The 21,131-nt window shown below is 51.9% G+C and overlaps 2 protein-coding genes and 1 long non-coding RNA gene across 3 annotated transcripts; 1 reads left to right on the plus strand and 2 right to left on the minus strand.

Annotated features, from left to right (window-relative positions):
- Window positions 1-1,200: 1,200 nt before the first annotated feature.
- Window positions 1,201-13,722, minus strand: LOC125719238 (prolyl endopeptidase-like). Its single transcript, XM_048993828.1, has 15 exons — window positions 13,528-13,722; window positions 12,826-12,900; window positions 12,606-12,739; window positions 10,366-10,496; window positions 7,431-7,640; window positions 6,794-6,915; window positions 6,601-6,706; window positions 6,093-6,284; window positions 4,811-5,008; window positions 4,287-4,390; window positions 4,069-4,205; window positions 3,849-3,943; window positions 3,148-3,279; window positions 2,427-2,583; window positions 1,201-1,786 (listed from the first exon to the last, which is right to left on the minus strand). The coding sequence occupies exons 1-15, from the start codon at window positions 13,696-13,698 to the stop codon at window positions 1,492-1,494; spliced, it is 2,259 nt and encodes a 752-aa protein (XP_048849785.1). The 5' UTR covers window positions 13,699-13,722; the 3' UTR covers window positions 1,201-1,491.
- LOC125719239 (uncharacterized) lies at window positions 3,287-3,702 on the plus strand. The gene is made up of 3 exons (XR_007385043.1): window positions 3,287-3,369; window positions 3,412-3,537; window positions 3,580-3,702. It is a non-coding gene; the product is annotated as an uncharacterized LOC125719239 (long non-coding RNA).
- Window positions 13,723-15,005: 1,283 nt separating the features above from the next.
- Window positions 15,006-16,578, minus strand: LOC125719322 (uncharacterized). The gene is made up of 3 exons (XM_048993984.1): window positions 16,287-16,578; window positions 15,914-16,166; window positions 15,006-15,533 (listed from the first exon to the last, which is right to left on the minus strand). The coding sequence occupies exons 1-3, from the start codon at window positions 16,514-16,516 to the stop codon at window positions 15,369-15,371; spliced, it is 648 nt and encodes a 215-aa protein (XP_048849941.1). The 5' UTR covers window positions 16,517-16,578; the 3' UTR covers window positions 15,006-15,368.
- Window positions 16,579-21,131: the final 4,553 nt, after the last annotated feature.

Raw genomic sequence — 21,131 nt, forward strand, 5'->3', positions numbered from 1 at the left:
CTTAGAGTATGGAAGCCTTTGAGGTTCAGTGTCAAGAACATAAAGGCCTGGAGAATCAGGGAGCCAAACCCAATGAAACTGCACCCTAACTCCCCCTGTAGGAGAGCGGCGGTCTCTGCAGGGCTTCCTCAGAAAACCGTCTGAATCCGGCAGCTGAGGAACTCACAGATGCTGATCTTAAGCACCGCAGTGCCCCCTTCAGACAGAAAGCGAGTGCAGGTGAGCCCCCCCGTAGATTAATGAGGGTTTGTGCTGTACCTCTATCTCAGTGTGAAGGAGAAGCGATCCAGCGGCTTTCTAAGCTAATCTGGCCCCTTCTGGGGTGAGACAGCTGGGGTGTCTGGGCCTCTTAAGCTAAGTCTTCCTGGGGAGGGACCTACCCCTAGGGCCTGAGATCATCCGGCCGTGGGGCAGAGTGACAGGGAGGAAACAGGTGCCCGGCTACAAACACACACAGCAGAAATACACCAGAGCTTTCCAGAAGCTGTACAATCTACTCATCCAAAGCCTAACTGCCCCCTCACCCCTGGCAGCAGAGGCTATGGTCACCCTCCTGTCCTGCTGTTATGCAAACACCTTTCAGCTCCTCTCCTGTTCCTCACCGGAGTCTCCTCCAGTGTGCACCTGGCATCACTAAGCGCCATCAAAGCTGCGGAGGTTGATGGTGCATTTGCTCACCGAAGCGACCAGCATTGTGACTAAGGGTGACATTTAAGCCCGGCATGGTTGTTCTCTGGGGGCCACCTGCTTTATTTAACCGGTAAGCAGTGATTGGGCAGCATTTCCGCCGTTCGCCGAGCGCTCGAGTTCAGGAGCTCTCCGCGAATGTGTTCACGCACTGCCATCTGGTGGCTATCTCGCGCATCACCGCTATTCCTCGCAATATCAGTTCGCGTGTGCGCGGTAACAACCGGCATTCTGCCACCATCTACAGTCTCTGATCTATTTGCACCATCGCATACATGGGTCGCTATTAAAGTGCGTTTTCTAATCAAATGTTTAAATGGCATGAAGGAAAGCGTTTGTTATTTCTACCCAGTCATTTAATTCCATTGTTATAGATTTTTACTGAATAATTTAAGGTGAAATCATGGGTAAAATTCCCTTTACCTAGGTAATATTTACCCACAACAGTGCTCTGAATATGCATCTGGAAGTTGAATGTATAATATCTATAATAAAACAGCATGAGTCATCGCATTATGAGGAGAAGTGCTTTATGGTAAATTGCTTTGGCTTGAGTCTCATAAGACCTTGTAAGAATTACAGTAAAGGCCTATAAAAGCACATGTAGTTATTATACTTTTCTTAGTGATTTCAGGAGTATCGAGGTTGAAATTTGGCACTTTGAATGTGATAAATGGGAATGACCTGGACCCCCCCCCCCCCCCCCACCATGGTATCATTCCCTCATTGTATTAAAATGGCTTGTAAGCACACATCTGACCTCCAACTCCTGCTCCTAACTCGACACCTGCTCTACCTTCATCTTTACTCCTTCCATGAGAGGCCCAGGGTCTGTGCAATGAAGGAGAAGATATGAGTATATTCTAAGATGGCCTTGGCGGTCGGCTTGCCCGCGCCATGCCCGCTGCGGGTGTCCACCCGAACCATCAGCGGCTGCCTCTGCCCCGGGCTGTTCCCCACGCTGTGCTGCAGGGCAGCACAATACTTCAGCGTGTGCAGAGGAACCACACGGTCGTCGTGGTCAGCTGTGAGCAGCAGCATGGCGGGGTAAGGGGGGCCCTGATATGGGGCGGGAGGCAGGTTGTGCAGGGGGGAGTACCTGGGGAGAGATGGAGGAGAGTGTGATGGAGGCAAAGGGATGGGGAACACGAATGAGACAGGGATGTCGAGCGTGACGGAGGCAGATGGGTGGGGAGCGTGACGTAGGCAGAGGGATGGGGAGCGTGACGTAGGCAGAGGGATGGGGAGCGTGACGTAGGCAGAGGGATGGGGAGCGTGACGTAGGCAGAGGGATGGGGAGCGTGACGTAGGCAGAGGGATGGGGAGCGTGACGTAGGCAGAGGGATGGGGAGAGTGACGTAGACAGAGGGATGGGGAGCGTGACGTAGGCAGAGGGATGGGGAGCGTGACGTAGGCAGAGGGATGGGGAGCGTGACGTAGGCAGAGGGATGGGGAGAGTGACGTAGGCTGAGGGATGGAGAGCGTGACGTAGTCAGAGGGATGGAGAGCGTGACGTAGGCAGAGGGATGGGGAGCGTGACGTAGGCAGAGGGATGGGGAGCGTGACGTAGGCAGAGGGATGGGGAGCGTGACGTAGACAGAGGGATGGGGAGCATGACGTAGGCAGAAGGATGGGGAGAGTGACGTAGACAGAGGGATGGGGAGCAGTTTGTGTGTGTATTATGTTTATAAACCCTGTTATTTTATTTTGTGTGTGTAGTTGTGCATCATCAGACTCACTTTGTCAGCCACTGAAATTGTTCCGGATCGTCCGCACAGCCGTAGTCGGTTGTCCAGGCATGGCCGATAGTGAACTTGTGAAACTTGAGCATGTCCATGACGCCCACCTCAGCCACGGCACAACCGAAGAGCTCTGGCCTCTGGTTCACACAGGCCCCTAATCACGGGGGGTGGGGGGTGGGGAGGGGTTAGCACATTGGCACAAGTGGATCGGGCATTTTACAGTGCAGATCACATGAGTTAAAGCAGGACCTGAGTTAGAATGTGATGAAAATAAGAATGAATGGAAATCAGTTGAACAGGATATTGGCTGCCTGAGGTAGCGTGCTGAGTCACCTCGTCGCTGTTCTACTCCGTGTTCATCTTGAGCGTGTGAAAGTTTCAGCCGTATAAGCTAAGAGCTCAGCAGAGACACCGGTTCTCACATCAGCATGATTTAGGGAAGCGGCTGTGTTTGTAATAGGGCTTTATTCACAGCCATCCTTCTGGTTAAATCGTTCAGTTTGCGCTTATTTCCTGTCTGTATGGAGATTGCTCAGAAACATGAGAATAAAATGTAAATTTACTCGAAAGTGGAGCGTGTAACTGTTACAGGCCCAAAGTGATGAATGCAGCATTGGAGACAATGACAAAGCGGAAGTAACGGCACAGTCCTTCACTGTAGACGTCCCTGTACAGGTAGCTGCTGATGTCCCTCAGCTGATGTCAGCCTAACCCTTACCCACGAGCAGACCCCCGTTGGAGGCCCCGTTGATGGCAATTCGACTGGCAGATGTGTAACCCTCACGGATCAGGTACTCCGCTGCATACTGGAAATCATCAAAGCAGTTTTGTTTTTTCCCAAGGGAGCCAGCTGTGTGGGAACAAGGGGGACATGGTGATGTATAGGGACCAATCAGAGGTCATAAAGAGGGACACGGTGATGTATAGGGACCAATCAGAGGTCATCAAGGGGGACATGGTGATGTACAGGGACCAATCAGAGGTCATCAAGGGGGACATGGTGATGTACAGGGACCAATCAGAGGTCATCAAGGGGGACACGCTGATGTATAGGGACCAATCAGAGGTCATCAAGGGGGACATGGTAATGTACAGGGACCAATCAGAGGTCATCAAGGGGGACATGGTGATCTACAGGGACCAATCAGAGGTCATCAAGGGGGACGCGGTAATGTACAGGGACCAATCAGAAGTCATCAAGGGGGACAAGGTGATGTACAGGGACCAATAATAGGTTATCAAGGGGGACAGAGTGATGCACAGGGACCAATCAGAGGTCATCAAGGAGGACAGGGTCATGCACAGCGACCAATCAGAGGTCATCAGGGAGGAGCCCTATATAGAAAGTGAGGCGCAGGGCTGTCAGCTCTGGCTTCTGCACTGCTCAGCCTGCTGAGACCGCCTCTGCCCTCAGGGTACCTTTGTGCCAGGTCTGTCCATATTCTCCTCCGCCCCGAATGTTGGCCACAGCCAGGATGCCGCCCACGTGTCTCACGAACAGCAAGTAGGCCACACTGGGGGGTGTGATCAGCATATAGAGTTAGACTTACACAATACAGATATAAGCAAATATATATTAATCTTCATGTGCTTCAGTACTGGTCGCTGACAGACAAAACAAACGCTTGGTGGTGCTGACTTGTAGTAGGGCTGAATACAGTTTTCAAAGCCGCCATATCCGTAGAGGAAGACGGGATGCGAGCCATCCTTCTGGATGCCACGAGCATGCACCAGGAACATGGGGATCTTGGTGCTGTCCTTGCTGGGGTAGAACACCTGGAAGGCAGGTAGGCAGATACGCTCCGGCATATGTGTACTGTGTGACCCTCACTCCGCTCGCAGGTGAGTGCGTCCTACCTGGACGGTCTCGTAGTCGGTCCTCACGATGCCCTTCACCTCCACCTGTCTGAAGATGGTGGGCTCCAGAGATGGCAGGCTTAGGTCGCAGTGATAGATGATCCCTACAGCGCGGAGCGTAGCAGATAAGCACATCAATGCCTAACCTTCATCCATCCTGCATATCCGCCTTTCTATCATGACCATTGTTTTGCTGGAACTGCCCTAGTGTCCAATTCAAACCTAGAACCCTCAAAACTGTTAGGACCAGACCCAGGTAGCACCCATGAGGGCCTTCTGTCCCACCTCCCTCTGAGGGGTCACCGCTCTGATGCTGAGCGACGTGAAGGTGGATGGATGCAGTGGAGTTCCTGAGGGTGCGCTGTGTCTGACTTCCTGATGGGCTGCATGCATTTGCGCAATAAGTGGGAGAAAATGTGTGGCTGCAGTATTGGGTGGGGGCTGTGATGGATGGTGTCACAACAGTAGATATGAATGGCAGATGGATGAGGTACAGTTCCTGGATATTTGGGGAGTACGAGTACCTGGGGTGGTGAAGGATGTAAACTTGTAGAAGAAGTCGGCGTGTTTCTTCTTGCAGCTGAGGCCGACCACGGTGCCCAGGTCCAGAGGCAGGTTCTTCAGCAGACGCCCAGATGACAACTCAAAGAGCTGCAGGATATCCTTCACGTCATGCATGTAGTTCACCAGCAGGAAGTTCTGATTGATACACGACACGAACCCTACACACAAACACACACAATTTAGGTGTCTATATCTCTGTGGGGACTCTTCGTTCATTTCTATGGGCATAACTCGAATCCTGACATGACGAGCCTAACCCAAACCCAGCCCTAACCATAAGTAACCAAACCAAAAACAAAACTTTTGGCATTTTTAATGTTTTGATTCCAGTCACATTTTTATTAAATTAAATTTCCACTTTTGGGAATATTCCTTCCACAGCTGACTGGTGATTTTCCACTTTGGAAAGTAGATAGCAGGACTCCTGTGTGCTGCGGAGCGGTCCGGAGTCTGACGCCCCGCGGCTCTCCCCGTGGCTCCCTGGCTGTCATCTTGCGTTTGGTCATGAGGAAGCCCGGCCCCGAGCCACTTAGTTAAGGGCTGAATCACTGCTGCCTTCGAAAGCCGCAACAGGCGTAAGATCACTGCTTTGTTAAGCAAAGATCAAACACTGAACTGCCTCAGCTCAAAATCCTACCAAATAAACACTTAAAATGACAAGCTGTACTGGCTAAAAAGTGCATTTAATTTTAAAAGCAAGAAATCATACATTTAAATATTATCCAACTAAGCAGACTAAAATGCATTTCTGGATTACAGTACTTGAGGTGGGATACAAGGATAAAGGCTGATTAACAAACATTGTGTCTGTTGTCATGGAGACATGACTCACTGTTTTGTATTTCTTTGCCCACCCCCTTTCACTCTGCATTATCTCGGCCCATCTCTCCATGATTCATTCACGTCTATGCAGCAGCATTCCTGTACCAGGAATTTACTGGTGGGGGAATCCAGCATTTACCGTATCTCTCCTGTTACCTGCAATCTGTTAAATCTTCACGGTAATTAAGTTTCACTGCTGATTTGCTGGTATCTCATTTCCTGGGTCTGGGATGTCTTTTATTCCATTTTTTTCCCTCTGAAATATGTTTTTTTTCAATTACAGTGGAAATTTCATATATATAACTATATGTTTACTGATAGGGACCTTACAGCTTTTGACTACTACTGTACTCCTTTAATATTCCTTCTGTTTTTTTGAACCCTTGCGTTACGCCCCAGCCCCCGTGGCTGGCCTCTCACCCAGCACATCCTTATCGTGCTGCGGGATGAGGCTTCTCCACTTGTCTGGCTCAGGCTTCTGCAGGTCGATGTTGATGACTCTATACCGGGGCGCCTGCAGATTGGTGCGGAAGGTGAAGACGCTGCCCTCATTGGTGATGTAGGTGTACTGCGCCTCAAAGTTATCCACCAGCTTCACCCACGGCAGCAGGCCTGATGACAGAGGGAGTGGTATGTTGGTTTTCCTGCAGTGGAGAGGACTCTGTGTGCGTATTTGCCTTAAACACACCCATCATGTGAATATGTGTGCATGCGTTGGTGAAAGGATCAGTGAGAGTTGTTGACACATCTAGACATCACGGACCCCCCTGAGAAAATATCACCTTGGGCCCCCAAAGTGCTGGGCCGGCTGAATCTGTCACGGTATTCATGCCTCTCCAATGCCTCTGCCCGTGTGTCTTTCTCCATATTCTAATTTGCTGTCAAACGTGTCTGAGCTCTCGGCTGGGTTGGGTGCGATGCGGCTCACCTGTGATGCCGTTGGGCAACTGCTGCAGGTCACAGTACCACAGCTGGTTGACGGGCTCACAGCCTTCAGTGATGGACAGCATGGCGTACCTGCCATCGTCGGACACCTGTATGCAGCGGGGGGGGGGGTATGTCAGCGTCTGTGACGATAATGCCGCAGACGGGAGGCTGCGTACGGCCAGCGAGCAGTTTACCGTGACTCCACTATGCCACTTGGGGTGGTCTGGAAACTCCGCCACCAGGATGTCCTCTGATTGACTGGTGCCTATCACATGGTAGTAGAGCTTCTGGTTGAGGTTAGAGGTTGTCTCTGTGCCTGAGATTGAAACCAGAACAGTGGCTGGGTGGAGATGTTGAGCTGGAACTGAAACTCGCTCATTCCAGGCCACTGCAGGGCACCACCCCATAAATATGCCATAGAATTTTGCTTGGAATTCCTATAAAACACTAAATCGTTTAGGGCATAGGGAAGACAATAGGGCACAGAGCATATACACAAATAGGTCCCAAAATTCCCAGGGCGTTTTGGAAGCTAGTAGTATATTTTCTGTGTGGGCTGGTTTCTGCCTCAGAATTTCCATGACCTCTCCTACTTCTCGCCATCTTGAAGTAAAGCAGCCGTTAATTTTAAAGAGCCGCGTACAGTGCTGTCATTGTCATTGATTCTTCATAATGCTGCTGGTACGTCACGTGTTAAATGATCTGGGATTATAAAGATTTTTAGGCAGTTGTATAAACCTATTTACTATGAAGGACCCCCCCCCCCACACACATACACACACACACACACACACACACACACACACATACCGGTGACCCCCCCAGCCTCACCATCAGCCTTGCCATCCTGTTGGGGGTAGCAGTTGTAGAAAATGCCGCAGGCATCGTGGGTCCAGGCCAGGCAGCTGAACTTCACCCTCTCCAGGGTGTCGGGGAGGGGTGTAAGGTCCGTGGCTCTCATGAAGTGCACAGTGACCCAGTCAGAACCAGCAGAGCTCAGCCCATAGGCAAAGTACTCACACTCCTCAGAGAGGCGGGCCACTGCAGGGAGCAGAAGACAGTATGGTGGTCAGCACAGTGTGCACAGGACATGACAGAGGACGGTGTGGCGGCCAGCACAGTGCGTACAGGACGTGACAGAAGACGGCATGGCGGCCAGCACAGTGTGCACAGGACATGACAGAAGACGGCATGGCGGCCAGCACAGTGCGCACAGGACATGACAGAAGATGCCGTGGTGGCCAGCACAGTGAGCACAGGACATGACAGAAGATGCCGTGGTGGCCAGCACAGTGAGTACAGGACATGACAGAGGACAGCGTGGTGGCCAGCACAGTGCGCACAGGACATGACAGAGGACAGCGTGGTGGCCCACACAGTGCGCACAGGACATGACAGAAGACGGCGTGGTGGCCAGCACAGTGAGCACAGGACATGACAGAGGACAGCATGGTGGCCAGCACAGTGCGCACAGGACATGACAGAGGACAGCGTGGCGGCCAGCACAGTGCGCACAGGACACGACAGAGGACAGCGTGGCGGCCAGCACAGTGCGCACAGGACACGACAGAGGACAGCGTGGCGGCCCACACAGTGCACACAGGACATGACAGAAGACGGCGTGGCGGCCAGCACAGTGTGCACAGGACATGACAGAGGACAGCGTGGTGGCCCACACAGTGCGCACAGGACATGACAGAAGACGGCGTGGTGGCCAGCACAGTGAGCACAGGACATGACAGAGGACAGCATGGTGGCCAGCACAGTGCGCACAGGACATGACAGAGGACAGCGTGGCGGCCAGCACAGTGCGCACAGGACACGACAGAGGACAGCGTGGCGGCCAGCACAGTGCGCACAGGACACGACAGAGGACAGCGTGGCGGCCCACACAGTGCACACAGGACATGACAGAAGACGGCGTGGCGGCCAGCACAGTGTGCACAGGACATGACAGAGGACAGCGTGGTGGCCCACACAGTGCGCACAGGACATGACAGAAGACAGCGTGGCGGCCAGCACAGTGCGCACAGGACATGACAGAGGACAGCGTGGCGGCCAGCACAGTGCGCACAGGACATGACAGAAGACAGCGTGGCGGCCAGCACAGTGTGCACAGGACATGACAGAGGACAGCGTGGTGGCCCACACAGTGCGCATAGGACATGACAGAAGACGGCGTGGTGGCCAGCACAGTGCGCACAGGACATGACAGAAGACAGCGTGGCGGCCAGCACAGTGCGCACAGGACATGACAGAGGACAGCGTGGCGGCCAGCACAGTGCGCACAGGACATGACCGAGGACTCCTGCCTCCAGCCTCCAGCCTGCCTCCAGCTCCTGCCTCCAGCGTGGTGGCCCACACAGTGCGCACAGGACATGACAGAAGACAGCGTGGCGGCCAGCACAGTGCGCACAGGACATGACAGAGGACAGCGTGGCGGCCAGCACAGTGCGCACAGGACATGACAGAAGACAGCGTGGCGGCCAGCACAGTGCGCACAGGACATGACAGAGGACAGCGTGGTGGCCCACACAGTGCGCATAGGACATGACGGAAGACGGCGTGGTGGCCAGCACAGTGCGCACAGGACATGACAGAGGACAGCGTGGTGGCCAGCACAGTGCGCGCAGGACATGACAGAAGACAGCGTGGCGGCCAGCACAGTGTGCACAGGACATGACAGAGGACAGCGTGGTGGCCCACACAGTGCGCATAGGACATGACAGAAGACGGCGTGGTGGCCAGCACAGTGCGCACAGGACATGACAGAGGACTCCTGCCTCCTGCCTCCAGCGTGGTGGCCCACACAGTGCGCATAGGACATGACAGAAGACAGCGTGGCGGCCAGCACAGTGCGCACAGGACATGACAGAAGACAGCGTGGCGGCCAGCACAGTGCGCACAGGACATGACAGAGGACAGCGTGGCAGCCAGCACAGTGCGCACAGGACATGACAGAGGACAGCGTGGTGGCCCACACAGTGCGCATAGGACATGACGGAAGACGGCGTGGTGGCCAGCACAGTGCGCACAGGACATGACAGAGGACAGCGTGGTGGCCAGCACAGTGCGCGCAGGACATGACAGAAGACAGCGTGGCGGCCAGCACAGTGTGCACAGGACATGACAGAGGACAGCGTGGTGACCCACACAGTGCGCATAGGACATGACAGAAGACGGCGTGGTGGCCAGCACAGTGCGCACAGGACATGACAGAGGACTCCTGCCTCCTGCCTCCAGCGTGGTGGCCCACACAGTGCGCATAGGACATGACAGAAGACAGCGTGGCGGCCAGCACAGTGCGCACAGGACATGACAGAAGACAGCGTGGCGGCCAGCACAGTGCGCACAGGACATGACAGAGGACAGCGTGGCAGCCAGCACAGTGCGCACAGGACATGACAGAGGACAGCGTGGTGGCCCACACAGTGCGCACAGGACATGACAGAAGACAGCGTGGCGGCCAGCACAGTGCGCACAGGACATGACAGAGGACAGCGTGGTGGCCCACACAGTGCGCATAGGACATGACAGAAGACGGCGTGGTGGCCAGCACAGTGCGCACAGGACATGACAGAGGACAGCGTGGCGGCCAGCACAGTGCGCACAGGACATGACAGAGGACAGCGTGGTGGCCCACACAGTGCGCATAGGACATGACAGAAGACAGCGTGGCGGCCAGCACAGTGCGCACAGGACATGACCCAAGATAGTAATAATAATATCTGTACACATGATTGGCAGTGCCCCTGGGGAGACTCACTCTTCAAGGCGACGGTGCCGTCCTCAGAAAGCTTGTTGGGGTCAAAGAAGACAGATGCAGGTCCATCCAGAGAGTCTTGGACATAAAGAACGTCCTGATTCTGTAGGCCCTGATTGTGGAAGTAGAAGTACCTGCGGATGGGACACAGCAAGGTAGGGGTTGTTACGGGGCGTATGGGTGTCCTAGGCCTGGGTGAAGTCATGTAACCCTGATATCTGACCTTGCTCTCACCTGCAGCTTTTCGTCCCTCGTACTTTGTAAATATGTAAGATTTATGTGAAGTTTGTAATTTGACATCAAAGTATAGACATTACAAATCACAGTTTGGAACACTTGCAGAAACATTATATAAGTACATAGTAAACAATGGTGGAAGTTTGTTTATATACAGCGGGTCCCAAGATTTTTGGCAGGATGTAGGATGTAACTGATGTTGATAATAAAAATGCTCCATACTCCCCGGTCAGAGGACGTTGTTGTATAGATTTGGTTGTTTTTTTTATAACTGTTCATATATTTGCACATCTGATTAGTTTTTGGGCTCAGTTTACATTTATTTGTGACTCAAAGTTGAGAGATTTTTGTTGAATTTGTTTTATTTATTCAGTTCTTGTTCTACTGGAATAAAACATTTAATGCATATAAACTTATTTCATCGTACAATATATCCGTTAATGGGTCTTTGGGTGTGGGCGGGATATTGCGGGAGTGACAGAGACAGACAGTGGGAGCGGGCAGGAGTGACAGAGACACACAGTGGGAGCGGGCAGGAGTGACAGAGACAGACAGTGGGAGCGGGTGGGAGTGACAGAGACAGACAGTGGGAGCGGGCGGGTTGACTGAGACAGACAGCGGGAGCGGGCGGGTTGACTGAGACAGACAGCGGGAGTGGGTGGGAGTGACAGAGACAGACAGCGAGAGCGGGCGGGTTGACTGAGACAGAGAGCGGGTGGGAGTGACAGAGACAGACAGCAAGAGCAGGCGGGTTGACTGAGACTGACAGCGGGAGCGGGCGGGTTGACAGAGACAGACAATGGGAGCGGGCGGGTTGACAGAGACAGACAGCGGGAGTGGGTGGGAGTGACAGAGACAGACAGTGAGAGCGGGCGGGTTGACAGAGACAGACAGTGAGAGCGGGCGGGTTGACAGAGACAGACAGCGGGAGTGGGTGGGAGTGACAGAGACAGACAGTGAGAGCGGGCGGGTTGACAGAGACAGACAGTGAGAGCGGGCGGGTTGACAGAGACAGACAGTGAGAGCGGGCGGGTTGACAGAGACAGACAATGGGAGCGGGCGGGTTGACAGAGACAGACAGTGAGAGCGGGCGGGTTGACAGAGACAGACAGCGGGAGTGGGCGGGTTGACAGAGACAGACAGCAGGAGTGGGCGGGAGTGACAGAGACAGACAGCGGGAGTGGGCGGGAGTGACAGAGACAGACAGCGGGAGCGGGCGGGTTGACAGAGACAGACAGCAGGAGTGGACGGGAGTGACAGAGACAGACAGCGGGAGCGGGCGGGTTGACAGAGACACACAGTGGGAGCGGACGGGAGTGACAGAGACAGACAGCGGGAGTGGACGGGAGTGACAGAGACAGACAGCGGGAGCGGGCGGGAGTGACAGAGACACACAGTGGGAGCGGACGGGAGTGACAGAGACAGACAGCGGGAGTGGACGGGAGTGACAGAGACAGACAGCGGGAGCAGACGGGAGCGACAGAGACACACAGTGGGAGCGGGCGGGAGTGACAGAGACACAGTGACAGAGACAGGCAGCGGGAGTGGGCAGGAGTGACAGAGACAGACAGTTGGAGCGGGCGGTAATGGTCAGAAATTCTGCAGAAGCGGGATTAAAAAGCAGTCCCGTGCAGGGCTCTACTACACGCCCCCAATGCAGGTAAAACAAAGTAAGGTGACATGGTTTACTTTCTTTGCTGATTTAACTTAATTTTAATTTTAAAAGTTTTAATACTTCCGACAATTTATGTTTTAAAAAGAAGACAGATTACGGATTTAGTCAGCGTTTTTTTTAATGTTTCTACAATAAGATTTCAGCGAGTTATGAATTGAAATATGCGAGAAAGATACGCGGCATCGCTGACGATGTCGTCGACTCCAGAGGGCCCAGTGGTGACATCACTCTGCCGGCTTGCCAGTTTGAACCTATGACCTTTCGACCATAGGCACTGTACCCTGACCTGCTTTTTTGCCCCCTATATCATATGTGTCTGGGATTTGCCTACCTGTCTCCCCGCTTGTAGGGACAGCTGTACTTAGGATAATCAAAAAGATCCGTCAGCCGCTGGTGAAACTTCTCCCTGATGGTGCACTGCTCCAGGTAGGGCATGGTCAGCTTGTTCTGCTCCTCCACGAAGGCCTGGACCGCAGCGGGACAGGACCCATGCCTTGTTACATGGGGGAGGGTTTCTCTGCTCGCATGTTCGGCCCCGACGATGCACATACCTTGGTCTCCTCGCTGTCGAGGTCCTCCAGCCAAGCATAAGGGTCAGGCACCTTCACGCCGTGGTACACGTCCACCTACGAGGGAGATCAGGACCTGTAGTATAGGTGGGGTGTGCAAAGTGTGTGTGCACAGGGATGTGCACTAGCAGCATGATCCCTGCAGACATAGGTAGTAAAATAGGATATACTGGTGCATACACACATGCACACACACATTCACAGGGCTGTAAAGTACAAACACACAGTGAGAGGGAGGAGTAATAAGTACAAGGAACAAGGCTGTGACTGCTCAGAAAGAGCATCCGCCAGGGGGGTGGGGGTGGTAGGAGTCATGCAGACTGACAGACATTAACATTAACCCGTAGGCAACATTCCTCGTGCATTTCCAGCGAACGTCTGAAGAAAGGGGATCTCTACAGTACATGCACCAGGATCCTGCCCTGTGGCCAAAGGTTCCTCAGAAATGCACAAGAAAAGGTGCAGCCCAATGCGCTGGGCCAACTCAAGAACGGGCGTGAGGAGAACCAGAAAATCAGGCTCCCTGATCACGTCGCCTCACTGAAGGCGTGTGAATCTGTGTCCCAGTGGACCGATTGTGCACTGTTAGTGCAGGGCTGAGGCCTATGCTTTGCCTGCTCCTGCTCTATCTCCTTACATATTTCTTTAAGGATCCCCCTCCCTCCCCCCCACATCCAGGCCAACCTTGCTGTCGTCCCTGCGGACGGCTGGGTACTTGAAAGCCATGGTGACCAAGAGCGCTCGGCGTGTCCGTCTGTCTGTCCGTTCCCCAGGCAGCGTCCTCAGAACCGCGGTACCTTCCTGTTGATCTGACTCCTGCTCAAAGTGAAAGTGGAAGCAAAACTTCCACCGCATGGGCGGCAGACAGGAAGTGACATTATTGGAAGGCTCAGCAGGGGGAGGGCGGCCCTTTGGCCAAATACACACACGCCCCGCCCTCGCGTTCGCTTGAGCAACACAGCTTTCGGCTTTTTTCCAAATCAGGGGTTGTTTGTCTGCAATGATTCATTCTCCTTTTTAGCAAAAAGCGCTTCTGCCCCTATTTCCTCTCTTCCCGTAGTGAAACTCACAAATGAAGATCAAAACAAGCGGTTTTTGCTGTTGCACTCCTAAGTTTTAAAACACTGATGCACCGTTACGTTTCTCAGTCCGTGTGCAGGTTAGCACAGTGTTTCTCAGCCTGAAGTAATGATACGCAAGCAGTTAATGTGATTCTGCAGCTCACTGCTGCTTCCTGCCCCCACCCGAGCAGCTGAGTAAAGCTGTCAGATGTCGTGTTTGGTGAGAGAGGCTCGGCTGTTCTCGTTAAGGAAAGTAATGGGGAACAAAAGCTAAAGAGAAGTCACTGAACGAGATGATCAGCAGACAGCACCTCACCCTGTGATGTCCACGCTACTCTGTCTGAAAAGTGTGAGAACAGGGAAATGTGAGTGCATGTTACCCAGCCAGTGGTGACAGCAGTGTGTGTTTCTGCTCCTCGTTACCGTGGGAGTTTGGGCCAGGTTGTGATTTTCTCCTGTTGAGAAATACAGGCATTTGCCCAACTGCCAGTCCTGGCTGTAGCCCTGGATTCTGGTAAAAGACAGGGACAGCAGTGGGAGATCCTGCCTGAGGTCAGGCCCTTCGCTCTGATGAGTCATTGCATTTTTCACAATGCATTCATCACCCTGCTTTCATTGTGGAGTCACACCTCTCCATGGTGATCAACAGCAGTGTTATCCAAGGAGCAAAAAGATGCACTGTCTGGCAGGGAGCTGGGAGAGAGCAAAAATGTGGGCGGCCTGTGGGCGTCTGAGGACCAGATTGGGAACCGGTGACCTAAGGGAATGATATTCAGATGCGGTGTGCAGCATGCACAGTGCTCATCACAGAGAGGCGCATGCAGCGAGCTGGTGTATCGGCCCTGGGGGCTGGGTCTATCACTGGGCCTGCATCTCTGGGCAAGGCAAGGCTTTTAATGTAACTGCACCAGAGAATAATCTTGCTGCCGAAAGAAATAGCGCAAAAGTCCTGATTAGTAGATTACTGATTGCACAGAAGAACGGGCTAACTAATCAAACTTGTAACCTGATACTCACAAGTGTATTGAACAGTATAAGTGAAGAATTGTAACCCTTCGTCCGCTTGCTGGGGGGTGTGCCGAAGCTCATACCCTCCTTGGAAGCTCAACTCTGTTTGCTGCTCATTCTCCATGAAGTGAAGGACACAGTTAGTGTCAGTGAATCTGTGTGTCACCCACACACAGAAAAACACCCCAGGAAAGAAAAAACCCACTGAACCAAACACATTCTTTATTTAGTTATCAGTTTAACAGTGTTACTCAACCCAGTCCTCGGGGACCCCTCAGAAGGTTCACATTTTTTTGCTCTCTTCCTGTAGCAGATATTTGGTGTTCTCCATTGTCTGGGAGCTGGGGGGGGAGTAAAAATGTCTGGGGGTCCCTGAGGACCAGGTTGGGAATCACTAGTTTAATGGTAAGTTATTTGTGGTTAAAGTGCATCCTAAGGGAGGTGGAATGGGGTCTCCTAGAGAGCAGAGTCCATGTTTACAGTGGTGTGGCACTGCGTTTCATCATGGAGAGCCTCCTCTGTCAGATGTTCTGCCTCAGTGCTTCTCTGAAGGCTTCTTGTGAAATATCTGCGTTCTGCCATCTGCTTCGCATGAAACACGGTCAGACAGCGAACTCTTTCCTGGAAAGGAGCTGCGAGATTAATAAGGGCACGGCTGAAAATGCGATCATTGTCAACTACTTGAAATCTGTCAGAATGTCACTGACACCGCAGGGGAAATCTGGTAATAGTCTCTTTTTTTTAAAAAACACATGAAGTGAAAGTTTCCAAGCAAAAAAAAAAAAGAAGCATCACAGTGACCATTTCTTGATCCTGTCAGACCTTGTCTCATAAATTGCAATCTCTCATATTATTTCTGAGTCAATAATGTATCATTTCAGGGTATTATGGCATGGCATTGGTTCACCTTAATGCTGTGACGAGCTTTGTGCCGCATCCTGCCGGCGACCCACCCTTGGAGTGATCGAGAGGGTGAGCGAGTAAGAGAGAGGGAGAGTCACCTCAGCCTCTGCGTAACCTTCACACTTTCTCGCTGACGGATGCCCTGTCGCAGCAGCTGAAGGCGCAGCGACAGACAGACAGAGGGGTGGCTGATTCCGTTTGGGTTCTCGGGAAAGCTGCCGGTGTGGCCCATAAGGCCCATAAGGCCACACCGGCCTCGGATCGGTCCCGGCATGCAGCGGCTTAAAACCTGGCAGTGTGTCGGCCAGCCGTTCGTTACCTGTCAGGTACGCCTGCCTGTCTCGGCGACACCTAGCAACGAGAGAGCACTTTCTGTTGCTAAAGTTGCATCCACCCTCCTTAAAGCCCATGTATATGTGTGTGTGTGTGCGTGTATCCAATCAAAGGCATCAAAGAAGGCTTTAAACAAACCTGTTCAGAAGTACGTGATGACCCAGACCACAGTCACCCACAACCTGCCATCGGACCCAGAAAAGAGGAATTGAAAGCCCAGACTTGGAGACGTCTCTCCGTTTAGCCAATGCTGCGTCTATTTCTGACTGCACGTCGATTTGCCTAGCCATTTCAGAATTACTGGCATGGCCCCGAGGGAGGGTCAGAGAGCGAGCGAAGCCAGTGAGGCATGGAGCGCGGCACTTCATGCACAGGTAATAGTCTGCTTCACAAAAATGGATGCAGACTGGAAGAGGAGTGAAGCAGAGGAGACATGCAGAAGGTCATGAGGTCAGAGCTCTCACTGCTTTCCAAGCGCTGCGTGGAGGGGGGGAGGGGGGGGGGGGCACTGGTCTGGATGCTGTGTATCTAATGCTCCAGATGTGCCTTATAACCTGCATGGGCCTATTATCAGGCACCAGCCTATATTATACTCAAAGGAGGTGGGAACTCAAGATAAGGGTTCGAGTGCTGACCTCACATCAGAGCCGAGCACGACAGGGGGCTTTACAGGCTGGGGGGGGGGCTTCCTGCGAGCCTGTCGGGGGGGGGGGTGGACGGCTTGACATGGAGGAAGAGGAGAGGGACACTGCAGTGGCCATCCCCTGATTAAGCGCAGTCACAGACAACCCCCATTGTCACACCCACATAACATCTTATATACTGGAGGGGGGCTGTGGACTTACCTGAGCCCCCAATATTCAGGCCTGGCTGCCTTCTGCTCTTTCCCAGTTGGTCAGGGACACGGCAGGGTGGGCCGTGTAGTGTAAATCTGCTCACAGAAAGGACACCCAAGATCAAGCCTGTGATCCAAGGAACCAGCGGAAATCGGTGACCGGTCCGGGAACAGGGTCAGGGTGCGTCCAGAGGTCCCGGGGAGCCAGACAGCAACCTAAACGTGGGTAAGTGAAACAATGGATATTGATAACACCCCCCCCCCAGCTTCTGCAGAGCCATACAGCAAAGGAAGCTTTGGCAGCACTGTGCTATGGCAGCTGTGATATTACCACTCTGTGTCCGTGCCCCTGTGTCTGTGTCCCCATGTCCGTACTCCTGTATCTGTGTCCCATGCCTCTGTGTCCGTGCCCTTGTGCCTGTACCCCTGCATATGTGTCCCATGCTCCCATGTCTGTGCCCCCGTGTCAGTGCTCTCATGTCATGTGCCCTCGTGTCCTGTCCCCCGTGCCCATGTGCCCTCGTGTCCTGTCCCGCGTGCCCGTGCTCATGTACCTGTATCCGGTGCCAGCGATTTGATGATTAACAATCTTAGAGCAAACAATGAGAGCAGACAGGTCTCTGTTCTCAGAAACGAGCCGCTGTGTTTTTTTCAGCTTCTTTTGTTTTTCATTCTGAAAGTGAGTGAAGCACAGCCCCCCCATGTCAGGTCTGTTGTTCTGAAAGTTTTCTGCTTCACTGAAACCAGCACTGTTTTATTTGACTTTTATGACATGCATAAGATGAGGCTTTCATGGGCAATTAAACTGGTAAGGGATGGGAAAGTGACTATGAATCACCTTTCTGTTTGATACGATAGGTAAATAATTACTAATCAAAATGAATTATTGTAACGTCTAATGTCATTTTTGACATTATAGTAAATAATAATCATTATCAATAATGACAAGTGACAAGGAGGACATCAGGTAAATACCACCACCTGCCAGTGGGGGGAATTTCATGGGAACTGCCACTCTATCACCAGACTTAGGTGTCGATTAGAAAATGGTGAGGTGCTTCCTGTCCGGAGATGGGCAGGATTGAGGCTCAGTGGGTTCCTGCGCTGTGTCTGTGATTATGAGGTAGCCGGTTCTAAGCCCATGGCTATGCCGTGTTTCGGAGCCGCACTCCGTCAACGATTCTCAGAGCCTGAGAGCAATGGGCGCTGGCCACGGAGATTGACACGACAGTCCGGTCCAGACAGCTTGGATCGCCGTGAGAAACAAAGAGCAAGAGGCAGATTAAGTGAGGAGATCTGGGTCAAAGTGTGGTGGAGGTAGGGATTGGGGTCAGTGCTGGCAGTGTGGCGAGAAAGATTTCAGAAAGAAGGGAACAAAACTGAGGTGAAGATGACGGTATAGAGTCCGGGAGAGAACTGTGTCTGGGGATGACCCAAAAATATGCTCTCTCATGGAGAGAGATGGGATGCGTGAGAAGGAGCCAATTTACCCACTGAATACAGAACTACATGAAGTTGCCAGTAAATGTCTGTAAGTGTGATTGCATGTTTTTTGGGGATTGCTTTGTGCATGACTGGTTTGACTTGCAAAAAATCGCATATAAATCAGTGTGCGTGTAATCGGGTGTGTGTACTATGCCACTGCTGGCCTGAATCTTTTGAGGGTCAAATGCTTTTATGCAAAGGTCATGGTGGAGCAGGTAACCCCCCTCCCCCCACCACCAACTTCTTCCTGTAACACTGCAGACACGCCACTGCAGCTCAGATAGCGGGATATTAATATCCCCCAGCCTGTCTTTCCTCCCCTGCAGCAGTGCGGCTGAAGGTGTGAAAAAGCAAGCGGGGCTGTTATTCGAGGCCCAGTCGGCCTTCCTGCCCCATGAAGATAGACATGGTGATAAAAACAACCACTGCCATGCCTGCCACTCTAATCTCACCCACCCTACCTGCCACCCTGGTCTCAGCCCCCCCTACCTGCCACCCTGATCTCAGCCCCCCCTACCTGCCACCCTGATCTCAGCCCCCCCCCCCCCCCCCCACATACCACTGAAAGACCACTCCGGGTTTTTCGGGTTACCGACAGCAACTCACCACACATGAGTGAAGTGAATCATCAGTGCAGGCCATGTCATGCCTGTTCATTGTGAGAAATTATGAATATTCTTATTTTTAAACATACAGTTGAGGGTCACTAGATAGATAGATAGATAGATAGATAGATAGATAGATAGATAGATAGATAGATAGATAGATAGATAGATAGATAGATAGATAGATAGATAGATAGATAGATAGATAGATAGATAGATAGATAGATAGATAGATAGATAGAACTTTATTAATCCCTCGGGAAGGTTCCTCTGGGAAATTCTAGGTAACTATTGCTCAACACAGTGGCATGTTGTGTTGCATCTAAAACTAAATAAAGAATACACAAAATAAAAAGTAAAATCCAGCCACAAAATCATTGTTGGTGATAAATTGTGTCACATTCGTTTCATTATCTTCAGCATAGCTGTGGGTAGCAGTTAAAAATGGGCTGATGAATATGTACTAGTTGAATGAGGACTTATTGTTAAGTTTCTAAAATAGTCATTGAATTGGTAAAAATTAGGTGTTTAACAACCTGTTAAAAATACACCAAAATGCAGGAAATGGCATCTGATTCATTAAAAAATTTCTGGGGGAGGGTCCCCCGACCCCCTGCCAGTGTGTCCCTCCCACATTCAACAAACAACAACAACAAATTTATTTATATATAGCGCATTATCACAACATTACATTGTCTCAAAGCGCTTTACAGCATCCTCACCCAAAGTCCCCAGTGAGTAAGCCAATGGCGACAGTGGCAAGGAAAAACTCCCTCGAAGGAAGAAGCCTTGCGAGGGACCAGACTCAAAGGGGGAGCCCATCCTCCAGGGGCCAGCAGGGATAGTCAAATACAGAGATGGTTAAGTGCCAGAGATGGGAAAGCGCCAAGTCACATTGTCCCAATCATAAGATTTGGGAAATAACTGGAGAGCAAGGAAGATGACAAGCCAATGCCGATGCCGAGTCTTCTTCCAATCGCCAGGCAACCAGAGGTAAGGCAGCGGGTCATACATGGAAGATCAGAACGGTGAGCTGGATGCAGGGACGTCACTGGTGGTGGCGACGTCACATGTAGCCGGGTGTGCTGGATATCTTGATAGATTGAGGTCTCCAGGCATCACCCCCCAGGAGGAGTAGGGGAAATAAAATGTACAATTAGGCAAAGTAGAGGAGGCTATTGGCTAAAAGCTAGGTGAGTGCAATATGAAGTGCAATCTGCAGCTCCGGCAGATATGGCTATGGCAGCATCAGTAGGAGGGAGAGGCAAGTGGGAATGCGGGCATGGGGAGTCCCTGAAATGTCAGCACTCCAGTTCCACAAGAGATTGCGTAGCTGGAGTGACAGCACTGACAGTCCAGGTTATCCAAAGCCAATGGCACCGATCCCCACCCAGCTCGACACCTCACACTACAGGTCTAACTGGGAGTGAAGAGTTAGCTAGGGCTAGAACTAGTGTCCCTATACGCTAAACTAAACAGGTGTGTTTTTAGTCTGGACTTGAATATTGAGAGTGAACCTGAAACCCGCACATCCGGTGGAAGACCATTCCACAGCTGAGGAGCTCTGTAGGAGAAAGCTCTGCAGCCTGCCGTAGCTCTTTCTACCCTAGGCACTAACAGATATCCCATGGCTTGAGAGCGAAGCAAGCGTGGAGGGTTGTATGTGGTCAGCAGATCACTAAGGTATTCTGGTGCAAGGCCATTTAGTGCTTTATAAGTTAATAGCAGTATTTTATAGTCAATTCGAGACTTAACTGGCAGCCAATGAAGAGAGGATAAGACCGGTGTAATATGATCAAATTTTTTAGTGTTTGTTAGAACTCTGGCTGCAGCATTCTGTACCAACTGAAGTTTATGCAAGGATCCGGACAGGCAACCTGATAGGAGGGCATTACAGTAATCCAGTCTGGAACTTAGGAAGGCATGTATTAGTTTTTCTGCATCAATAAGTGAGAGCATCTTACGAAGCTTGGCTATGTTCCGTAGATGATAAAACGCAGTTATAGTAATACTTCTTATGTGAGCATCAAAGCATAGATCTGAATCGACAAGAACACC

The sequence above is a fragment of the Brienomyrus brachyistius genome, chromosome 23 (genome assembly GCF_023856365.1).
Source record: "Brienomyrus brachyistius isolate T26 chromosome 23, BBRACH_0.4, whole genome shotgun sequence".
Taxonomy (NCBI): Eukaryota; Metazoa; Chordata; class Actinopteri; order Osteoglossiformes; family Mormyridae; genus Brienomyrus; species Brienomyrus brachyistius.

What these genes read in the sequence shown, in the direction of transcription:
- LOC125719238 (XM_048993828.1), bottom strand. Translation starts at nt 13,698, where the DNA reads ATGCGGTGGAAGTTTTGCTTCCACTTTCACTTTGAGCAGGAGTCAGAT. An exon ending in TCCGCAGGGACGACAGCAAG is followed by an intron (nt 12,901 to 13,527) that starts GTTGGCCTGGAT and finishes TCTCCCTCGTAG; the next exon opens with GTGGACGTGTACCACGGCGT. An exon ending in CAACGGGGGTCTGCTCGTGG is followed by an intron (nt 2,584 to 3,147) that starts GTAAGGGTTAGG and finishes CCCCGTGATTAG; the next exon opens with GGGCCTGTGTGAACCAGAGG.
- LOC125719322 (XM_048993984.1), bottom strand. Translation starts at nt 16,516, where the DNA reads ATGAAGTGCCGCGCTCCATGCCTCACTGGCTTCGCTCGCTCTCTGACC. An exon ending in CATCACGTACTTCTGAACAG is followed by an intron (nt 16,167 to 16,286) that starts GTTTGTTTAAAG and finishes TCTCGTTGCTAG; the next exon opens with GTGTCGCCGAGACAGGCAGG. An exon ending in AAGGTTACGCAGAGGCTGAG is followed by an intron (nt 15,534 to 15,913) that starts GTGACTCTCCCT and finishes GCTCCTTTCCAG; the next exon opens with GAAAGAGTTCGCTGTCTGAC.